Source organism: Pteropus vampyrus, unplaced genomic scaffold (genome assembly GCF_000151845.1).
Source record: "Pteropus vampyrus isolate Shadow unplaced genomic scaffold, Pvam_2.0 Scaffold58, whole genome shotgun sequence".
Lineage (NCBI taxonomy): Eukaryota > Metazoa > Chordata > Mammalia > Chiroptera > Pteropodidae > Pteropus > Pteropus vampyrus.
The window spans coordinates 2,332,732-2,353,671 of NW_011888839.1; the positions used below are offsets into that span (position 1 = coordinate 2,332,732).

Here is a 20,940-nt window from a genome sequence, read left to right on the forward strand (position 1 = left end):
GTGTAAAGGCATGCAGCGTTGGGAGCGGGAGTCTGAGGTGTAAAATGCCAATTTCAGTGAAGAGGACAGTTGAGGTTGAGAAGGATTCACAAAGTTTGAAGGCAGAAAGTGGAGAGTTTTCATTGCTGGTCTAAATAGTGGACTTTGTTTCCTAGAGAATGTGGGGAGGTATTATACCTTTCAGTCGGAGAGTGGCCTAGATTCAAAGGAAGATTTTAGGGAGAGTAATCTGGTAATAGGTGCCCAGATTAGAAGCAGGAGTCCTGTTAGAAGGCATGGCCCCCACGTAGACAGGCAGGGGTAAGATGTGTGTGAGAGGCATCTAAGATGACTGTGAGCCTCAGGAACTGAGGCAAATACCTAACTGGGTTAGGTATTTGGGGATCAGAAAGAGAGCATTTTATATGCAACTCTAACTCATTTTTTCATTCAGCAAATGTTTGTTGAATGCAAACAGTGCAGAGCTCATACCCACCACCCCACCCCCTGCCCCGTGATGGATTTATCATGCTGTTTTCATGAAAAGGAAGACAAACACATGTACAATCCACAGGCACTTTAAATCCCATTGTAGTGAGCCTTGTTACAGGGCAATTTGCATTCTGCAGGAACCTCTTAGAAACAAATGCCTGTTAGAAAAACAGAGCCGCTTTCTTTGGACCTCTGCATATAGTAGGTCCTTCACTTTAGTGAGAATATCTGATTATGTATTTGCATTGACCACAAAGAAATCAGCTTTTATTTTCTACGATCAAGTCATGTTTGTTCATCATAGCCGTGAATGTCTTTTGACCTTAAAACACCTGAATACCTGTAAAATCCAAATAAGCTCATCAAAGCGCCATAGTGCAAGATCCTCCACCGCTGTCCTTCTTTCCTTGTGTTCAGAACCATTTGACTTCTGGCTCCACAGTTTGAGACTGGGAATAGGCTTATTATTCAAAAGAACAGATGGCCAAGCCTTAGAGAGCTGATGCATTTCTGCAGAGACTATCAGTATAGCACTTAGCACATTATTAGTGCTCAAGAAATGTTCCAAAAGTTAAAATAGATTTTTTTTGATAGGCTGCCGTTGCTGTAATTGAGGTGCCCCACGAGAGTTTTTAAATCTCCAGTGTTACTAAAATGTCATCCAGCCATCCTTTGAAAAGCAAACGCAAACAATCTGGAATAGAAATTTCTCTTTATATTTTCTGCATAAAGGTGACTCTTAAACTCCTCCCCACTCCTCTGGAGTTAAATGCCTGGAAAATGCCAGGCTAGTATTTTTAACCTAAGCACAGTACAGAAATGTGCAGTGTCTCCTCGAAGTCCTAGGAAGTTCTTACATTTGACTAGTTTTACAAGATAATGGGGGCATGGAGGTTGCTTCTGCCCAGTTATTTGGGGGGTAGAATGTCTCATTCCCTGCCTGCACTGACTTACGGGGATTTCCAAGCAGCTATGCTCCTTGTCAGATGTATTTGCCACACTTAGCACAGGCCACACAAGTGGCCTCTGTCAGCTCTGATAAAAAGGGAAGCTCAACACCCTTTTATGAACATTCTCCTTTAAACCTGTCAGGCTCTAAAATTAGGCAGGAGTTGCTATCACCAGACATTCTTCTCTCCACAGGGCTTGCCCTTTGCAGTTTACCTTCATCTCCTGTGGATGAGCACATCCCTGTTACTGGTGATATCGAGAGTCCTGGCATTTGCCTTAGATAGCACCAAATCAAAACAACATCAGCTGTGGTGGTGAAGTTTGTTTTCAGGAGCTTAAGTGGTTGCACGACTTTGAGTATCTTAACAAAATTGATATTAAGTAGAGACAGCTGATCTATCTAATGTTCTCTTGATTTGTTATGTTTGCTTGCTCCTGTTTTTCGTTTAAAGGCAGATGTTTTTATTTCATCTATTTGAAACATATTCAGATGCTAAGACAGCTGGATGCATATTCAGTGACTGCTGATGCTTTCAGAGCAAAACCGCTTTCCATTTGGTGATACCTCTGGAAAGTCAAGCTTGATAATAAGGATGGGTCATTTCTGACATTTTGAGCTATGTACTTTATGTAAATGCAAACCTTTTCTCTCTGTTCCTAAATAGTTTTTTTTTCTTTTTTTAATTTAAGCTTAAGGATCATGAGCTCATATCTGTTAAACAATCATTCATTGGAATTTGGTTTTAAATGTGCAAAATTAGAAGCTGCTTTAAATTTAATCGATTACTTAGAAAGTTGGGGTTGCTTTCTTGGTGATTCTCTGAAGCATTTTTTGTTTCATTTGTGAAGCGAATCATGTAAGTTAAGCCTTTTTAAAATACTATTAAAACCGAATTTTTTTTAGCAGAATGGAATGACAGGATGTAGTGGGATTTTTATTGTTTTAATAATCTGTCTTCAAGATGGTAACACTGGTGAATGGAGAAGGGCCATTTTTCCAAGCAGACCTGCTTTGCTTAAAAAAAATAATAATAACAACAACAACCCCTGTATCTTGAATATATGACTTTTGACATGCTTGAATGAGTATCCTATTCAAGAGGGTAACAGAAAAGCAAAAAAGCACAGCATTTCTGGCAAGATATTCATCCCCTGGATTCCTTAGAAATGAATGATCATTGTCTTGGGGGAACAAAAGGATTACAGTCAGTCTATGCCAAAGGTTCTAACATTTTTAAAATTTTGCATCATTACACCCAGTAACGATATTTACAAGGAAATCATAGGTCGAAATGAATTACTTTGTGATGTAGTAGAGAAAACTCTGGTCCAGAGACTTGGGAGATCTGAGTGGTAATTTTCCATAAGCTGCAGTATTACCTTAGCAGATGCTTATCTTTGTGGATTTTAGGTTTGTCATTTGTAAAAATAAGAGAGTGACTGGCTAGATGAGGTCCCAGAATGACAGTCTCTGCTATCTGAAACATTTTAAATCCCCAGATTTGGGGATTATCATCTTAATTCTACTGGGCTGAGAAAGAACTGACACTGGCTTCGTTACCAGGTGGCACAGTCTTTTGATTGCTCAGAAAATACCCATCGCTGTCCTCTATAAAGAAACAGTGTGGGCTTCACAGAGTGTCTGGTTCCTTATACCTTATTGTGTTCCTTATACCTTAATGTTCTTGGTTTTCAGTGTGGAGTAACATTGTTACACTGCTGTAAGAGTTACCAAAATGGAGAATTTTTTTTAAGGGGGAGGAAAACAAAAATTGAAAGAAGCTTTCTTCAGTATTTGATCAACCTTTGGCTGGCTCACTCATGTTTAGAAATAACTGTGGCTTTGAATCACTGTCATGATGTTTATTTTTATTTTTTTTATATTGATGTCCCTGATGAAAGTTGCATATCAAAACACGCTAAAATAGTCCCTCTTGTGAGATTTCATGGGTACTTCCAGAGAGTGTCATGGATTCTTTGGTGGTGCTTGTAGCCTGTTAGGGTGAAAGGGTATGCCAGGGCCGACCCTGTTGCTAACACGGGTTTTGCAGGCTTCTTGCTGACCTGCATCACAACCCATTTGCTCTTCTGCTGACAGAAAGAGAGGGAAGCCAGGGCCCATCAGCTTCATGTGGCGAGCCTGGATGACAGACTTTTTCTATTACTTGAATGAGTGTCTTTCTGATCCCATGTGAGCACTTTGTTCCCCTGTCCATTAAAGATCCCATAAAAACTTTGTCATCCTATTAAAGTATTGTGCGCACAGTGGACACTCAAAAAGAATGGATCTGTATACTTAGCTCTCTCATTTGGTTCCAAGTAGGAGAAAAAAATAAATCTTTTTGCTATTTAACTTGAACCTGAGTATTGTGATAGCAGTAAACTATTGAATAATGGAAAAATAACACATGGATTTAAGCTTTGGCAGTCAGGGAGACCAACTCTAATGCCTTTTGTATTATATATACGGATGCTCCTGGACTTACAATGGGGTTACATCCTGATAAACCCATCACAAGTTGAAAATATCATAAGTTGAAGATACATTTAATACTACACTGTAGAATATGGGTTGCTTACCTGCACGATCACATGGGAGCTGCGGCTTGCTGCCACTGCCCAGCATCACTAGAGAATATGGTACCACATATATCTAGCCTGGGAAAAGATCAAAATTCAAAATTTGAAGTATGGTTTCTATTGAATATATATCACTTACGCCCCATCGTAAAGTTGGAAAATGGTAAGTCGAACCATCATAAGTTGAGAACCATCTGTATATATAAATTACATTATAGTTTTTGTATGCTACTAATAATAGTTTAAGGTTCTACTGTTCCAACCACAATTCCACTTTAGAAAATAAGAGGAGTCAGGGAGACCAGTTGGTTTGAGGCTGATGAGTAGAGAATTCTGAGTAGGTTTGCCAAATGAGAGGAGAGGCTTGCTTGTAAGAACTAACGTGACCAAATGAGGGCCTGGGTGTGGGGGTCTTTGGCACAAGATATGATTCAGAGAGTTAGTAGTCAGGTGGCTGAGGAGAGAGTGAAATAAGAAATTGCTGCCACAAGACGAAATAAGCTTGGAGAGGAGCACGTATAGGGTATACCTGAGGCACGGTGACTTAGAGATGTAGCAGGGCCCTACCCACCATGTGAGATCATAGCCCCCTTGGAGTTGAGGTGCCCTCAGGGCCTTTCTACCTAGCCCCTCATATGGGCCTGCAAAACTGGAAGTGAAGGTCCTTGGCACAGAGTAGTTTATTGGAGCTGAGGTGGCAGAGCAGAGATTTGCAGAGAGAAAAAAGAAGACCAAGTATAGAACATTGCAAAATAGTAGCGTTTGGCAGGAGGAAGAAGAGCTAGTAATGGATCAATTAAGAAAGCTGAAAAAGAATTAGAGAAATAAAAAAAGAACCAAAGAAATACTCCACCCAAGAAGCCAAAGTAGCAGTTGCCAGATAAAGACCAAAATGAATGGGGTCTGGGAAGAAACCAATTCAAAAGTTTCTGAACAGTAGGGGAAAGAATAGTTCTTCAGTAAATGGTGCAGAATAGTTGGCCATTTGGGGAAAATTAGATCTAAGACCATATGTAAAAGTAAACTTCATTTGGTTTTAAAATATAAATAAAAACTTTAAATGAAAATATAGACATATTTTTATAATTTGGGGTGAGGACGGCCTGTCTATATATGTGGTATCTATAGTCAAGATACCACAAAGGAAGTAAAAAAACAAGTTATAGACCAGGAGGAAGTACAAACAAAACATACAACAGAAAAAGGGTTAATATCCTTAATGTAAGAAGAGTTTCTATAAACTATTAGAAAAATTACGATAAAGGGTAGGTAGGCACACTTTATTCTCCGAGGAAGAGATATAAAATGACTTATAAATAGATGAAAATGTATGCTAATTTAAAAACTGAATCAGTCATAAAGCAATAATGAGATGGTACTGTTAGCCTGCTAGACTAGCAAAAATTAAAATCCATTTTAACATCCATGTGGATGAGAAATGGACACTCAGGTAATCATTGTCTTGAGGAGCTTAAGTTGATACACCATTTTTAGGGAATTGTCAGAATCGATTGAATTTTTACATACTCTTTGATGTAGCAATCTCATGTCTAAGAATATATCCTACAGAAATCATAGCATGAGTACATAAGATTTATCTGAAAAGGATGTATTCCATCATTGATAACGAAAAAAATAGTCTGAATATCAGTGTGCACATGGTTAAATTTCATACAATGAAATGCTGGACAGCGATTTTTTTTTTTTTTAATGAGATAAATCTGGGTGTTTTAACCTGGAAAGAATTCCATGATATCTTTCTAATTGAGGAGTGGCAGGAGTAGGTGGTAGCCCAATATTAGCCTCATTATGTGTATTGCCCTATAATAATAAACTGTATATGTGTGTGAATATGTGTCTCTATAAACTTACAAAAAAGTTGGGAAGGGTCTACACTGGATAGAGGTAGGGATGGAGGGACAAGAAAAAAGACAAAAATGTTCATTGATGTACTTTGGAAGAGCGGTGGTGGGGACAGAGGCGTGAATGGGGTAGGAAAGTGTGAGCTGTGTGTATAGGTTTGATCAGAAAGGAAGAGGGAGATGCAAATTTATCTTGAGGGACAGACAGGGCAATACAAAAGGTTTTGGATTTTATATAGGATAGGAGAAAATTGAGTCTGTTTAAAGTATGCCCAGGAAAGGGAGAAAATACAGAAAGAGAAAGTCATGGTAATCGGAAGCAAGTGGTAGTAGTGGAGTTGGTAAAGAATGGAATCAAGGCTGAGTGATCCTTCTTTCTCTGGGGTTGTAGATGGTGAGTGAAGCTGGCAGGTTTTTTCAAGAACCCCTAGCAGCTGGCCTCCATAAAGATATAGGCAAGGCCAGATGCAAAGAGTCAGGAGTGTAAATAGTGTTAGGAACAGAAGAAAATGGAAAATGTTGGAAACTGCCACTCTGGAATTGATTTAGGAACAAAAAAGGTGTAAGGAAGACATTTAGGAGATATATGGGAAGGAAAAAAAAAATAAGGAATTCATTTAGGGAAAGGAAAAAAGTAATAAAGCATAATTTCAGAGCCAGTGATTTCAAGTGTTATTAATTTGTAGTGAAGTGAATTGGCATTTTCTGAGTGCCCAATAGCCCAGAGGAGGAGAAGGGATCCAGTGGGTGCGGTTAGCATTAGAGGATTTCATGCATTAGTGACACTTAAAGGGCTGGCCAAGTGTCCCAAGCTGGGCAAGAAAGCCCAAGAGAGGTTGTCAGCCAGAGAGAGTATAGGACTATGAATTGAATTCTATATTGAAGACTATCACAATAAGAGTTTAAAAAAAAAAAAAAAAGCAGCAGCAGATGCTCCAGAAGGAAGGAAGGAAAGGAGGTAGTGAAAGAACAAATTGGAGTCCCAGGGGGAATGTCAGAGTTCCTTGCGGAAGAGGTTGAAGTTCAGAGGGCCAAGGCATAGCCAGCGTAATGGATGTGTGAAGTGCCTGTTGGTTTGTCTCCTTAGACTTTAAGTTTTATGAGGGAATTATCCAGGTCTTGTTCATCCTTATGTCTCCAGTGCTTAGCGCCATGCCTGGCACTGAGTATTGGAACTAAGTGGGTAGGGTAGAGTGGAAGCAAAGGTCTTGACACTGAGGCATTTAAGCCTCTGAAGGTCAGGATGCTGGACAGGTCATCACTTGCATTGATAAAGTCACTGAAGAAAATTGCAGGAGAACTGGATAAGGAAATATAGAGTCCCATATTAAAATTGTCAAGGATTGTGAGAAAATAACTTTTAGTTGATATTGACAAGGATAGAGGGAGTGATAAAGGCAAATGGTCTGACTAGGTTTTTGAGCCCAGTTTCACCTGTATCAGAGTAGCTAGAAGACATACTAAATCTGCAGGTTTCAGGAAACTATTTTCAATATGTTCATCACAGATGCATAGGCCCAGCCAATAAGGTTCAAGAGACACTGGTGTGGCTTCTGAAGTGGAGCTTTCTGATTTGGCCAGGTTTGAGGACCAAATGGCAACAAGTAGTTTGCTAGCTTCTCCTCCTAACCAAGCAAATTCAGGGCAGTGGGAAAGAAAATGTACCCAAAGCCTCTTAAAAGTTTAAAGGAAGTGGCTTCAAGAGATAACCAGTTTCAGTTAAGCAAGTAGAAAATGCATAATGGAAAATGGCTGGACTATTTTTAATGACTATTTCTAAAATGTCCACATGGATTCCTTCCATAATTATCAGAAGACTCAGGATTCAATTTGTCCTTTTATTGAAGTCAGGTTAAGGTTTAATATCAGTTGCTTTTCCGCAAATGGAAATGACAAAGAATGCTGCTGTGTGTGGGCAGAAAGATTTGATAAAATATACACACATGTATATATGAGGGATGTATGTTTATTTCAAGACTGGAATTAGCCTTCTTGTAAGGAGTTTTCTTGAAGATGATTTTATTATAATCATCTTCACAATGCACTTTCACTTGTGAACAGTGTTCAAATTTTTTTCAATTTTTATTTTTCAATTAGAGTTGACATTCAATATTATTTTGTATTAGTTTCAAGTGTACAGCATAGTGGTTAGACATTTATATAATTTTCAAAATGATCCCCCTAATTAGTCTAGTACCTACCTGGGACTATACACGTTATTACACTATTATTGACTATATCCTCTATCCAGAAGTCCCCAACCTTTTTAGCACGAGGGAGCGGTGATGCTAGTGCTGGGGAGTGGCTGCAAATACAGATGAAGCTTCACTCGCTCACCAGCCACTCACCTTTGGCTGTGCAGCCCCGTTCCTAACAGTCCACGGACCGGTACTGGTCCATGGTCCAGAGGTTGGAGACTCCTGCCCTATGCTGTACTTCACATCCCAGTGACTATGTTGTAAATACCAATTTGTACTTCTTAATCCCTTCGCCTTTTTCACCCAGCCCCAAATACTCCTCCCCTCTGGCAATCACCAGTTTGTTCTTTGTATCTACGAGTCTGTTTTCATTTTGTTTGTACATTTATTTTGTTCCTTAGACTCCACATGATATTTGTCTTTCTGTCTTATTTCACTTAGCATAATACCCTCTAGGTCCATCCATGTATTTGCAAATGTAAGATTTCTTTTTTTATGGCTGAATAATATTCCATTGTATATATGTACAACTTCTTTATCCAGTCATCTATTGATGGCCACTTAGGCTACTTCCATACCTTGGTTATTGTAAATAGCAGTGAACATAGTGTTGCATACATTTTTTTCGAATCAGTGTTCTGGTTTTCTTCAGATAAATACCCAGAAGTAGAATTGCTGGGTCATAAGGTAGTTATTTTTAATTTTTTGAGGAACCTCCAAACTGTGGCTCCATAGTGGCTCAAAATGTTATTTTAACATCTGAACCACACCAGCTTAAAGCTAAGATATTTTTTTGCAACTACTGGCATAAAAGGGGCTTTGTGCTTTTGTTGGTATTCTAAAAGGTTACCTTTGTCCTGGAGCCAGATGGGAGAGTTGCAGACTGACTCACAGGCACTGCACATCCTACAGGTGGTAGCAAGAAAAGTGGTGCCAGAGAAGGAAGTCAGATTGTCACAAAGTGACGAGATAGAGCACTCCATGAACAAAAAGAGAGTCTGCGAGTTAGCTTAGTGGGGGCTAGAGGTGCATCAGCCCTGCTGACTGATGAGCTGGATGGAGAGAGACTGAGTGCAGGGGCAGGGATCTGAAGTTGGGGGTGGCCGGAAGGAACACTCCTTTTTGAACAGCTGACTCGGTTAGGGTAGAAATTGTGTGAGCCCAGTTGCTCCCTGCTCCTGCTATGCTGTGGTTAGAGTGCTCCAACATCTCCCTAAATCTGAGTTGAAGGCCCTGGATTTCAGCTCATTAGCCCCAGCCAATCACTTGAAATGTGTTTCTTTTACTCTGCATTTACTCTTACCACCCACACAGTCATACTCTGTTAGTGACTGCTCACTGTCACTAAGGAACTTTAAATAAAACTGTGTCCGCTCTGTTAATTTTGAACTCTATATTCTTCTCGATTCTTAAACTGTCAAATTTACGTCTCTCAGTATTTCTAAGTCAGAAACAAATGCTTTTATACTATTATTTCTTGGCAGGTTTCAAAAAACTACCAGACTTGCAGGTGTTTATTGTGACCCAGTTGTGCCTTTCTCCAAATTTGCATTGTCTGCTGCCTCTCCCCTCCCCCTACTATTTACTTCCAGGCACTTTGTAGCATCTTCCTACAGTAGAACCGCTACCTTAAAAGCTTTTAATATAATATGGCTGCAAACTTGTGTAAAGGCTTATGTCCTTGACTGTGACAGATGAAGTCAGCAAGACGTTTCTGAGCTGGGTACTTTTTCCAGGCATCAGTTGGGGTAGAGACACCATGTTTGTCCAAAGAGAAAGCTCTTTACAGATTTTCTGTCTAGAAGAAGCCATTATCAGCTTTTGGTGGCTTACTGCTTATTCCATGACTTATCATTCAAACAACATTTAATGTTCTCCTTCTTCTTTTTCTCTTATTCATTTTATCCAAAAAGCAGTGAATATGGAAATGTTGACTAAACTTGCCTGAGGATGCCCAGACTAAGGGAAGGTTTCATGAATCTTAAAAATACTGGAGAAAGTGTCTTCATTTAACCAGGAATAATAGAATTTTCATGTTGTTCCTCCTCTACTCTCTAAGCTAATATATGGTTTGTTTGAAGTCAGACTTGGCCATCCTGCCGAACAATTCAATATAGGGAGATTTCTTCATCTCCCAGTGTTGAGAGTGGAAAACAAATGTGTTTTCTGTGTGCCTTGGAAGGCCCTGGAAGGTGGGCATGAGGGCTGCATTTTAGGACTGAACGACTGAGGCTGAGGGAAGATAAACGGCATGCCCAAGGTCACTCGCTAGATGGTTGTGGAATAAGAATTCAAATCCAGCTCTCCCAGTTTTCAGACCCAAGTGCTTTTCACTGCTCCTCACTCTCTCCATAAAAACTGAGAGATGCTTCGTCAGACACCCACTCCACTGTGCCACTATACGTCTTGGTGGAGGATTTACTACCTGTATATGTTTCCCATATAAAAGCATACAGGTATTTATGGAGTAATGCTTAATCTAACTATTCTCTCTTTTGTTCTAGATTTTCTACCCTAGCAAGGATGGTACAAAGATCCCAATGTTCATTGTGCATAAAAAGGGCATAAAATTGGATGGTTCTCATCCTGCTTTCTTATATGGCTATGGTGGCTTCAACATATCGATCACACCCAACTACAGGTAAGCGTGGAACACTCTTGGCACTTCAGCGTGCATTTGATCCTCTTCATACAGTGGGAAGAAACCAGAGGTGGTGCTAATGAATCTTATTTTTCTATATATTTAACCATATATGTCTTGCTTGCCATTTTCGTGGAGGGGCAGGATTATGTGTTATTCTCGATGCATTTTTAGTCAGGAATTTCAGGATCATTACGAGCTAATCTTGTGTAGTATCTATTGAGTCTTGAAGAAAGCAAGCTCCTACCTTTGGTGTTTGCATTTGCCACCACCCCACTGCCCTCAGTATTCTCTTCAGAAGGACTGGTTTTTCAGCTGATATTTTTTCAACAGCACGAGTCTTAACATAGACTATCTTAACATTCAGCCATAAATATATTTTCTGCATAGCCTATTCATCCATTTTAAACTGTTCTACACTGTTTCTGTGATTATTTCCCAATGACTTATGTTTAGGGAGAAAAATCTAAATTTGTACATTTGCCATTGTTTATGTGAATATCTTGTCAGTTATTTGCAAACTTGATTTTAATATCCCATTTATAGTATCAAATGCAATTTGCTTTGATCATTTTTAATAAAAGCAAGGAATCTTCTACCAGACCAGCTTTAAGCCAACTTCTAAAGAGTGCCTCACGTGAAATCTGATTCAGATTCATCTTTCTTATTTGGGAAGAAATTCATGGGCTGGTGACTGTCAGGACATAAATTCAGAGTAGATTCAAGCAGGTGTCCCAAAATTGAATACAAGAAAGCCATTACTTTGAGTACTTGGTATCAATAGAGCACTCTAATTATTTAGGACTTAGTAACAGATGAAACATGATTGCTGCCCTCAGGTGGTTTACAGCCAAATTGTGAAGTGTCTTGAACATGTGGCTAAAGTTTTTGATTTTATCCTTTTGTTACTAAGGAGCTGATGAAGGTATAAAATCATCATGTAGAATAATATTTTTAGATTTGTGAGGCGTCAGTCACATGAGTAAATTGAAGGGAAACTACTTTGAAGAGTGTACCAATGGTGGTCACTCATTGCGCAGTGACAGCGCCATGCACATTCTGACGCCTCCTCCATACCAAGCACCGGTGTAGACCAGGCCTGAGCCCACAGACGGGCTTCCTGTCTCTTAGCAGAGTTAGCCAGGCAATGAGATTCACTGTTTCATTACTATGTCCATGTCTGAGTGGTAAAAACCATATGCCAGATTTATTTTCTGAGATTATTAGCCTAAGAGCACAAGCCAATAGCTATTAGTTCATTAGATTCACCTAATTCTTACAACAAAAAAAAGTGTCGTTGTTTGCCCCTCTTATTACTCAAAGTGATGAAATACACCAGGAGTCCCCAACCACCAGGCCACAGACCTGTACCAGAACTGGGCTGCACAGCAGGAGGTGAGCGGCAGGCAAATGAACGAAGCTTCACCTGTATTTGCAGCCGCTCCCCAGCGCTAGCATCACCGCCTCAGCTGCATCTCAGGTCATCAGACATTAGATTCTTATAGGAGCACCAGTCCCTGGTGCCAAAAATGTTGGGGACCGCTGAAATACAGGCTTAAGTTTCAAATCATAGTGATGCCAGGGAATAGGGCCAATGAATACCTGCTTCACCTAATGAACGGGTCAGAGACTTGTACCTTGAGCCCCATTCCCTTGGTCCCCATAGCGGGGCTAGGATCAAGACAACACTGATTCCTGAGCAGATCTGTAGCTAAAATCATTTGTCTTTGTTCATTTGCACAGCAAGTATTTATTAAGCCTGCTCTCTTGAGAATCCAGAGATGAGTAAGGAAGGGCCCCTGAATCGTTTTCATCCCAGAACCCAGTGCATTGCTGGTATTCCAGTAGAGACTATTAGGATGCATGAAAAACGCACCTTGAAAAGACCAAGTGATTGAAAATCCATTTGGCCAATTTTATATGATCTGATCACCTACCCCAACCCTCCTTTCTGCTTTATCCTTGAGATCTGGGAAATCAGCACTCAGACTGTCTAGAGCCCCAGGCTGCAGAAGCCTATGGTTTCCCCAGTTACTAAAGGGAAGAATGATGAAATTTTCAGAAATAGTTCTCAAATTAATTTTAACTAACAACAGATAGAAAAATGTCACTCAGCATTTTTAAGATCAGAGTAGAAAGAGGAGTAGAAAAACAAAATCATATTTTCCAAAGGACATAAATTTTTTGTCCTAGAAGCTTTGTGCTGTAGTTTCTGTTTGCTTCCAGGAAATATTCTCCAGCCATGAGCCCTCTATTCCTATTTTCTGGTCTGTGTCCTCTATCTCCTCCACCTCTCTCTCACTATATGTAGTCTGGTTCAACATTTAAATTTCTGTAAAACTGGAAAACCTATTTAAAATCAGTGTTTCAGAATGCTTTATTTTTTCCAATTTGAGCAATTTGAAGAGAGATACCAAAAAAAAATGGTAGCAGGGGTCATTAGTGGATGTTCTTATGCGCCAGCCCAGCACTACTCATACCAGGCTGTCACATGGTTGGCAGTATTTTGTTTGCCAACATAGTTGTTAAAAGATAGATTCAGTTTGAAATGAAGGCCTCTGGTTTTTCCTGTTTGCATTGTGAGTTTTATATTCACACTTTGTATGTGAAATATTTACCAATATAGAAATGATAAAGACTAAGTATTCATGAAAATATATGAGCTTTGCAGTTAAACATTAATCAAAAGTTCTATATTTTTTACTTTAATCAAGTAATATAAAAACATTGGACTCCAGTTTAGATATTACAACATGGAGTGTTTTCAGGGATACAATTATGTTTTTGAGGTGGAGGGAGATAACATGGTCCTTACTAGGCAGTTAACGAAAGGTTAACTATTTTTACTATTTCTCAGTGTGTCTAGGCTTATCTTTGTGAGACACATGGGTGGTGTCCTTGCAGTGGCCAACATAAGAGGAGGCGGTGAATATGGAGAGACGTGGCATAAAGGTGAGCTATTTTCTCTACAGAAACACAAATACGGCATAGTCAAAGCTATGTTTGAATGAGCTAAGGGAAGTTAGGAACAGAAGAGCATTTTGACTAGACAAATGAAAGCTAAGGATATTTTCCAACACATTGTAGGCACCACTCACTCCCCCTTTAAAAACACCTTTTCACATTTTATTTTCCTTTGTAGTCTGTTTTAATGAAGTACATATTTTTCAGAAGCATTCACTATAGACCATAATCAAAATTATTTGTGTTTTGTTTGTTTTTTAGCAATGCTTAGGGTAGATTTTTATCCTGGAAGAAGTGAGTCTCGGGGCTACTTTTTGGTATTTATTCTATTAGCCTGGCTTTTACTGCTCAGCATTAATTGGCTGTCTCAAAACAGACTTCAAATGGATCATTTTCTCTTAAAAGAGCAACCTAAAATAGAGCTTTCCTGTTCCCAGTGTGGGCATCCTTTTGCTTGTTTTCTCTGATTTCCTCCAGAACTGCTGCGAAGTAGCATCCTCCTAGCCTTGCTGCTGTGACTTGTATCATGTGCAGGTTTAGACACAAGAATTTAGTTGTTTTTCTTTTCTCGTTTTAATGATTTGGTTTCCAGTCTCTGGCCTTCTGAAGCATGTATTCTGGTTGACTGAGGATGACTCTGTACTCAGTTTCATTCTCGTATTGTCACAATTTTTTTTAAAGAATGATGATCTTTATTTTTAAAACTCTATCTCTTCCTTTTCTCTCTATATAGAGCACACTCCTTCTCCCAGGCTTTTGTGTATCTGGAATTCATAGACTAACAATAGCCTGAAGGAGGTTTTCTTCACTTGTCTTATTCCTATGTCCTGTGGAGGATACGGGACAGCACCTTCACTCCCACCAGCTCCATGCTTCTCCCCTCTATCATCATCAGCCATCATTTATAGAAAACCTACTGGGACAAGGTAGCCACTAGTGCTTGGGCTTGGTCAAGCACTGTTCGTGTCAAGATGTAGGAAAGGCCCAGGCCTGACTCCTGGGCATCCAGCATTTCCCCCAAAAGCTGACTATTTGTGCATCTTAGCAAGAGTGAGTGTTCCTATTTGACACATGGCCTGCCTACCATCATTAGGTTGACTTCTGCCATGTCATCCCCAAAGACTTTATCAATTGTCATATTTGAAACGGCATTGGATTCTTTGTATAATTTTGACTTTGACCTGAGTTACACTAAAATCATACTGTGAAATTCAGTTATTGAGAGATGACTGATAAAGGGAGACTAAATAAGAATAGACTCTCTATATACCATGTGTTTGATTTACATTCCAAATCTATATGCTAAGTCTGGGTCCCTTGACTTACCTGATTTCCTAAAATGTTATGGTGTACGCACTCACACACACACACACACACACACACACACCTGCACAGACTCCTGATCCTGTAGTCTTCTCTACTCGGATTCTTCTCTGTAAAACCCTTGTGGTCACCATCAGGTGCCTACTGTGCTGTGAAAGGGCAGAGTGCCTTTGGTCTAGTCAACTCGCTCTTTCTCATCCATGTATTCATTTGAACCAATTTATTGTCCAAAAGCCTTGGGGAGTTTGGAGCTTGACTGAGGCTAAAAGCAGAGCATGTTTAGACTGAGTCATAAACTTTCTCCAAATTTAGGCTGTGAAATACAGCAGAAATTGACCTTTCCCAAATAGACCCTAGTATACTGAACATTGATAAATGTAAATTCTGTTAATTGAATTTAGAATTTAACGTTTTTTGAAAAACAGTTATATACCCAGAATGATATTATTCCTGGAAACTAAGTCATCCTAGCTGTTCTAATTCTCCAATAATTTCTTATTAAAATCTTAATAACATTTGTTTTAATATGAAAAAAATTTCTTTAGTAGCACTGCTTCTTCTTCCATTGAATTTCTGCAAAAGTGGTTAATTTCAAATATCCAATTAGATCTGTCTGCCTTCATTTCAGAGGCAGTTATTTCAGACATCTTTTCCTTTAAGGGCATGTTTTTGACATTTGGCCTTTTCTCTTAGATATTTAAGACCATACAGACATTCCTCTAAGTAATTACTTTGTGTGGTTTTACACATTGGAGTGACTTCTAGATGAGAAAGCCCAGATTCCCTGGGAAGATGTTTGAGATTCTCTTCATTCAAGATGTGCTGCTCTCTGCAGCACCACCTCCCTACCTAATTCCTCTTTACAGCAAAATTGGAGGACTTATTTCTCGTCATCACTTATCTATTTTAAACTCCTGCAAAGAAGAGGGGTGAGAAGTGCGCCTCTGCAAAGCACTTTCATCTTCCCAGGGAGCGGGAGGCACGCAGAGCCCCGTCGTCGTCGTCGTGTGCTAGGTGGAACTCAGAGGACTGAACGCTCTTCAGGTCTCGTTTCAATTTGAAGCTCAGCTTCACCAGAGCACAGGTTCTTTTTGATTACATTTACTTTCACAAGTTCATCTTCATGGTTCTCTGACCATCTCTTCCCTTGGAGGCATTTCCCTTTTAAGTTCTAGGAGTTCTTAGAAAAATATAATCCACCATATGTTGTGGGACAGCGATCGTGGTGTTGATGATGTATTTTGACAACACATAATAAAATTTAAATTGAGGCATTTTTCTAAATGTAGTGTTATTATCTCATTGTGTTTAAGTTGATCAGTAGTTGAAACTGCCCTGTCATATTTGAATTCCCTTTAGGTTAAACTGTTGTGTTTTATGTTTTGTTTTGTTAATTAACTATCGTTTACTTTGGAACATTATAGGTGGTATCCTGGCCAACAAACAGAACTGCTTTGATGACTTTCAGTGTGCTGCTGAGTATCTTATCAAGGAAGGTTACACATCCCCCAAGAGGCTGACTATTAATGGAGGTTCAAATGGAGGCCTCTTAGTGGGTGAGAACTGAGTTTTATTCATTGTACTTGCTAGGTAAAACTCTTGGGGTTTTCAGACATACTGTCTGTAGGCAGCCCTTGGTTTACTTTGGCTCCTGGATGGGAGAAATGGTACATAGAAAGCAAAATCCATCTGTATTTGGGCATCTGATAAGTGACACATAAAAGCCAGCTGAACCCACATTATACAGACTTGAATCATGATAGCTTAAAAAGTTATCTGACCTGCTCAGATCTCTTCTGGGCTAGACTGCAATTCTCTCCCCAAGAAGATGGGACCCTTCTCCCTACAAACTTGTTTCTGGGATTCAGACAGCACAGGACTAAGTCTGATAAGCCCTCTGATTGTATTACTCAGAACTTGTTAGATGTTATCATCACTAAACATTTGTTGAATACTAACTATACTGGGTGATGCTAAACACTGGGTGCAGAGAGAAGAATCACGAGGAAAATGAAGTACACATAAAGATGGATCCACAGCATAATAGTAATGAAATAGTTCATACAAATAATTCCCAAAGTAATGAGTACCTCGTGTCCTGGGCCCAGTCTGAGCTCCTGACATGGATGCTTTCATTTGATGTGCACACAGCCTGTGAGATGGGGCTGGTAATATCCCATCTCACACAGGAAGACACAGAGGTTAAGCAGCTTGCCCAGTGTCACACAGTTGGAAAATGGTAATGCTAGGGCTGGAGTCTAGCACTGTGGTTTTTTAGATTCTGCTCTTTTAACCTCTTTGTGGCACTGCTTCTAAGTAGCTTTTCCTAATTTTTGGTAGTTAATGAAATTTTAGTTTTCTCCCCTAATAGCACAGAACATTGTAATGAACATTTATGGTGGACCGGAACCTTGCTTGCTGAGTCCTACAGCCAATGTCATTAGGATATGAGGAGCCATTGTACAAATGTAGAACAGCACATATGGGCTCAACTTAAAACACATGTGACAATTTTCAGAGTTTTCAATGTTTTGGAGTAGTGACACATTCATTCAGTTTCCTTATCTTGGAGACATGCTGAATGGTGTCAAAACCTGAATTCCTGTTCTTACTCTTAGCCCCAATAGAATATATAGTCTTGAAAAAACATTTTCCTTTTGAGGTAAAATATATATATCCAAAATAATTCGTTTAAAATTTGGAAGCGTATTGATGAAATTCTTACGAACAAAACAGACAATACCTCTGCCTTCATGGAACTTTCATTCTTGTATGAGGAGATAGACAGTACACCAAAGGCCCTGAGGCCAGCATGAGTTCCAACTGTTCTAGCACCAGTAAGGAGGCCCGCATCTATGGCTGGACACAGCGAGCAAGGGAGAGGTGGCAGGAGGCTAAACCAGACAGGACCTCAGCCAGGTGAGAGGACCTGCTTTACTCTGTGAAAGGAGAAGCCTTTGGGGGAGTTCTGAGCAGAGAAGTATCATAATTTGACCTTTTTTTTTTTTTTACAGGATCATGCATTGATCCTGCTATGGTGTCAGTGGAGGTGGAAGGGAAAGCAAGAGCAAAAAAGCAGGAGGGCAGGTAGAAGACTTCTGTCCAGGGAGAGACAGTGGTGGCTTGGACCTGAGGTGTAGTGAGAAGTGGTCAGATTCTGGGTATATTTTGAATTGAGTCAACTTAATTTGCATATGGATTATATATGAAGTGTAAAAGAAAGAACTAAGGGCAAATCTAAGATTCAGTGGGAGAAGATATTGAAAATACCATCTGATTTTCAATAGCGGGAAAATTGTTTTTGTAATTTACTGGTTCATCCAGTAACTTCTTTATATTTTGAGAGTTTTATATTCAGGAATTGGCTTATGTCTGTTGACAAAACTTGTCCCTTAAGGAACCTGCAGAGATGGAGTTCCCCATCAGAATGCTGAAAGCTTACTTAAAAGGCCAGATTCCTGTCCGTCCCACCTCTGAATGTGAGAATCAGGATCTCCCAGGGATTCAGTATTATGAATACGCACTGAAATCAGAATTGGAGTGAAAATTTTTTTACCAGAGGCAGGAAAAGTCCAGATCCCTTGACTAACTCCTAGTCATGCCGGTTTGATATGACTTCCTAACCGCCTTACACCTGGTTAGCTGCCTCTACACCCCACTTCCGTAGCACCTGAATTTTCTCAACAGTACTGGTTTCCACACTATCATTGCTTCTTCTCTATCTTTCCCACTAAAATATTCAATGATCTATCTCCAGGCCTAGTGCCAAACACATGGCCAACGTTCAATAAATGTTTGTTGAATTCTCAAAAAAAGATTTACGTAACTTCAGTATACAAAGAAGAATATTTTTAAAACAAGACAAGAAGGTGTGCCAGTATTGATTAGAGCTGGGTTTTAGGCCCTATTCTGCCTTGGACTGTATGAACTATTTCTCCTCACACTTCCAACACCAAATATGTGGGGGTTTTTCCCACGGTTTTCCAACTCTGCAGACACCACAAGCTTGGGATCCTACAATTCAGTGCAATTCTGAAACTACTCAGAATTAGCACAGACCCCACAGGGTAAGAGCTCAGGCCCACAAGACTGTTCCCACTTCAACTGCCGAGCAGAAGTCCTGGGTCTCCCGTACTTGTCACCGAGTGGCTATAAATTGGAGTTCCCATGACCTCCTCTTCAGGTTTGCTCATTTGTTAGAACAACTCATTGAACTCAGGAACACTAAGGTGGAAGAAACATATAGGGTAAGGGATGGGGGGATGGGGGGAGGTGCATGCAGAACTTCCATGCCTTCTGGAAGTGCTATCCTTCCAGCACTTCAGTGTTCACCACCCCGAAGCTGTCTGAACTCTTGTTTAGGGAATTCTATGGAGGTTCTATTGTGTGGGCAGGATTAAATCAGTGATTAATTTAAGCTCCAGCCCTTCTTCCCTCCCTAGATGTCAGGGTCAGGGTATGGGTGAGGCTGAAAGTTCCAACCCTTTATTCACATGGTTGGTTCCTCTGCCAACCAGTCCCCTTCCTGAAGCTATCCACGAGCCCACCTGCAGTCAGCTCATTAGCATAAACTCAAGTATGGTTGAAAGGGACTAGTTATGAATTTCAAAAGACCTCTCACCCTTATTACTTAGAAAATTCCAACAGTTTTAGGAGTTCTGTTCCAGGAATGGGAACAAAGACTAAATGTGTATTTCTTACTATATCACAATATCATGGCTAGTTTTGAGATCCTGAACTAACCTCCCTCATTACCTGTGAAAGTAGGGACAGGAGGAGGGAAACAGGTTTTTCTAAACGTGCTTGATTTTTTAAATAACCCTTCCTATCGGGATTCACTTTGGGGAGTAAATCCATGTTACTGCTTAGAATATCCCACTCTCAGATATATTGGAAGGAGAGGAGAAAGCTTGCGGGCCATTAGGTGATTTATGATGTTTTCTTCCTGTGCGCTAAGAAAACAGGCAATCAGGGCTCTGAAGCATCTAAGTACTGTTTTGGTTTTATTTAGGTGTTTAATGACGGACTGCCTCCCTTTTCTATCTCGGTTTTTAGCTACCTGTGCAAATCAGCGTCCTGATCTCTTCGGTTGTGTTATTGCCCAAGTCGGAGTAATGGACATGCTGAAGTTCCATAAATATACTATCGGTCATGCTTGGACCACCGATTATGGGTGCTCAGACAGCGAACAACACTTTGAATGGCTTATCAAGTAAGGTTTTAATTTATATTGACATATATGTTGCTAATGATATGATATCATAATTCTGAACAGTCAAAAGGATAAGTGTTTGGCTCTTTGTTCCCCTCAGTGTCTCATATTTGCACATAATTTGCTACAAAAGAAGGGGAAGTGATGGGAATACCTATCTGTCTTCCTTGTTTTGATCTGGTCTTTAACACAATGTGATAGATTCTAAACATGGCCCGCCCAAGTTCTTCAAACACTAATCTAGGTACTCCTGGGAAGGGACTTTGCAGATGAAATTAAGATTACTAATCAGCTGACGTTAAAATAAGGAGATTATCCAAATGGGCCAAATCTCATGATACAACCATTAAAGGCAGAGCACTTTCTCTGGCTGGAGTCAGGGATACAGCAGAAACAGAGGTCACAGAGATGGAAAGCATGAGAAGGACTTGACCCACCATTGCTGGCTTTGAAGATAGAGGAAAAGTGGGGAGGTGGGGTGGGCTCCCATCAAAGAAATGGGAACTTCAGCTCTATGGCCTCCTGGAACTGAATTCTGCCAACAACCTGAATAAGTCTGGAAATAGATTTTTTTTTTCCCAGAACTTCCCAATAAGAGCCCAGCCAGTTGACACCTTGGTTTCAGCCTTGAGACCAGAGCAGAGAACCCAGACTTCTAACTACAGAACTGAGAGACAAGAAATCAATTGTTTTTAAAAGCTGCTAAATGTTTGGTAATTTGTTACTAATTTGTAAAAA

At 40.0% G+C, this 20,940-nt stretch overlaps 1 protein-coding gene across 1 annotated transcript in view; it reads left to right on the forward strand.

Moving 5' to 3' along the window:
- Positions 1-20,940, forward strand: part of PREP (prolyl endopeptidase) — a gene marked incomplete at its 5' end in the record, with an annotated part of 101,479 nt that overhangs the window by 77,804 nt on the left and 2,735 nt on the right. Inside the window, 4 exons of the mRNA XM_023530932.1 lie at positions 10,567-10,703; positions 13,561-13,655; positions 16,415-16,546; positions 20,046-20,202. Coding sequence (XP_023386700.1) covers positions 10,567-10,703; positions 13,561-13,655; positions 16,415-16,546; positions 20,046-20,202 — 521 coding nt within the window. The remainder of the gene's footprint in view (positions 1-10,566; positions 10,704-13,560; positions 13,656-16,414; positions 16,547-20,045; positions 20,203-20,940) is intronic.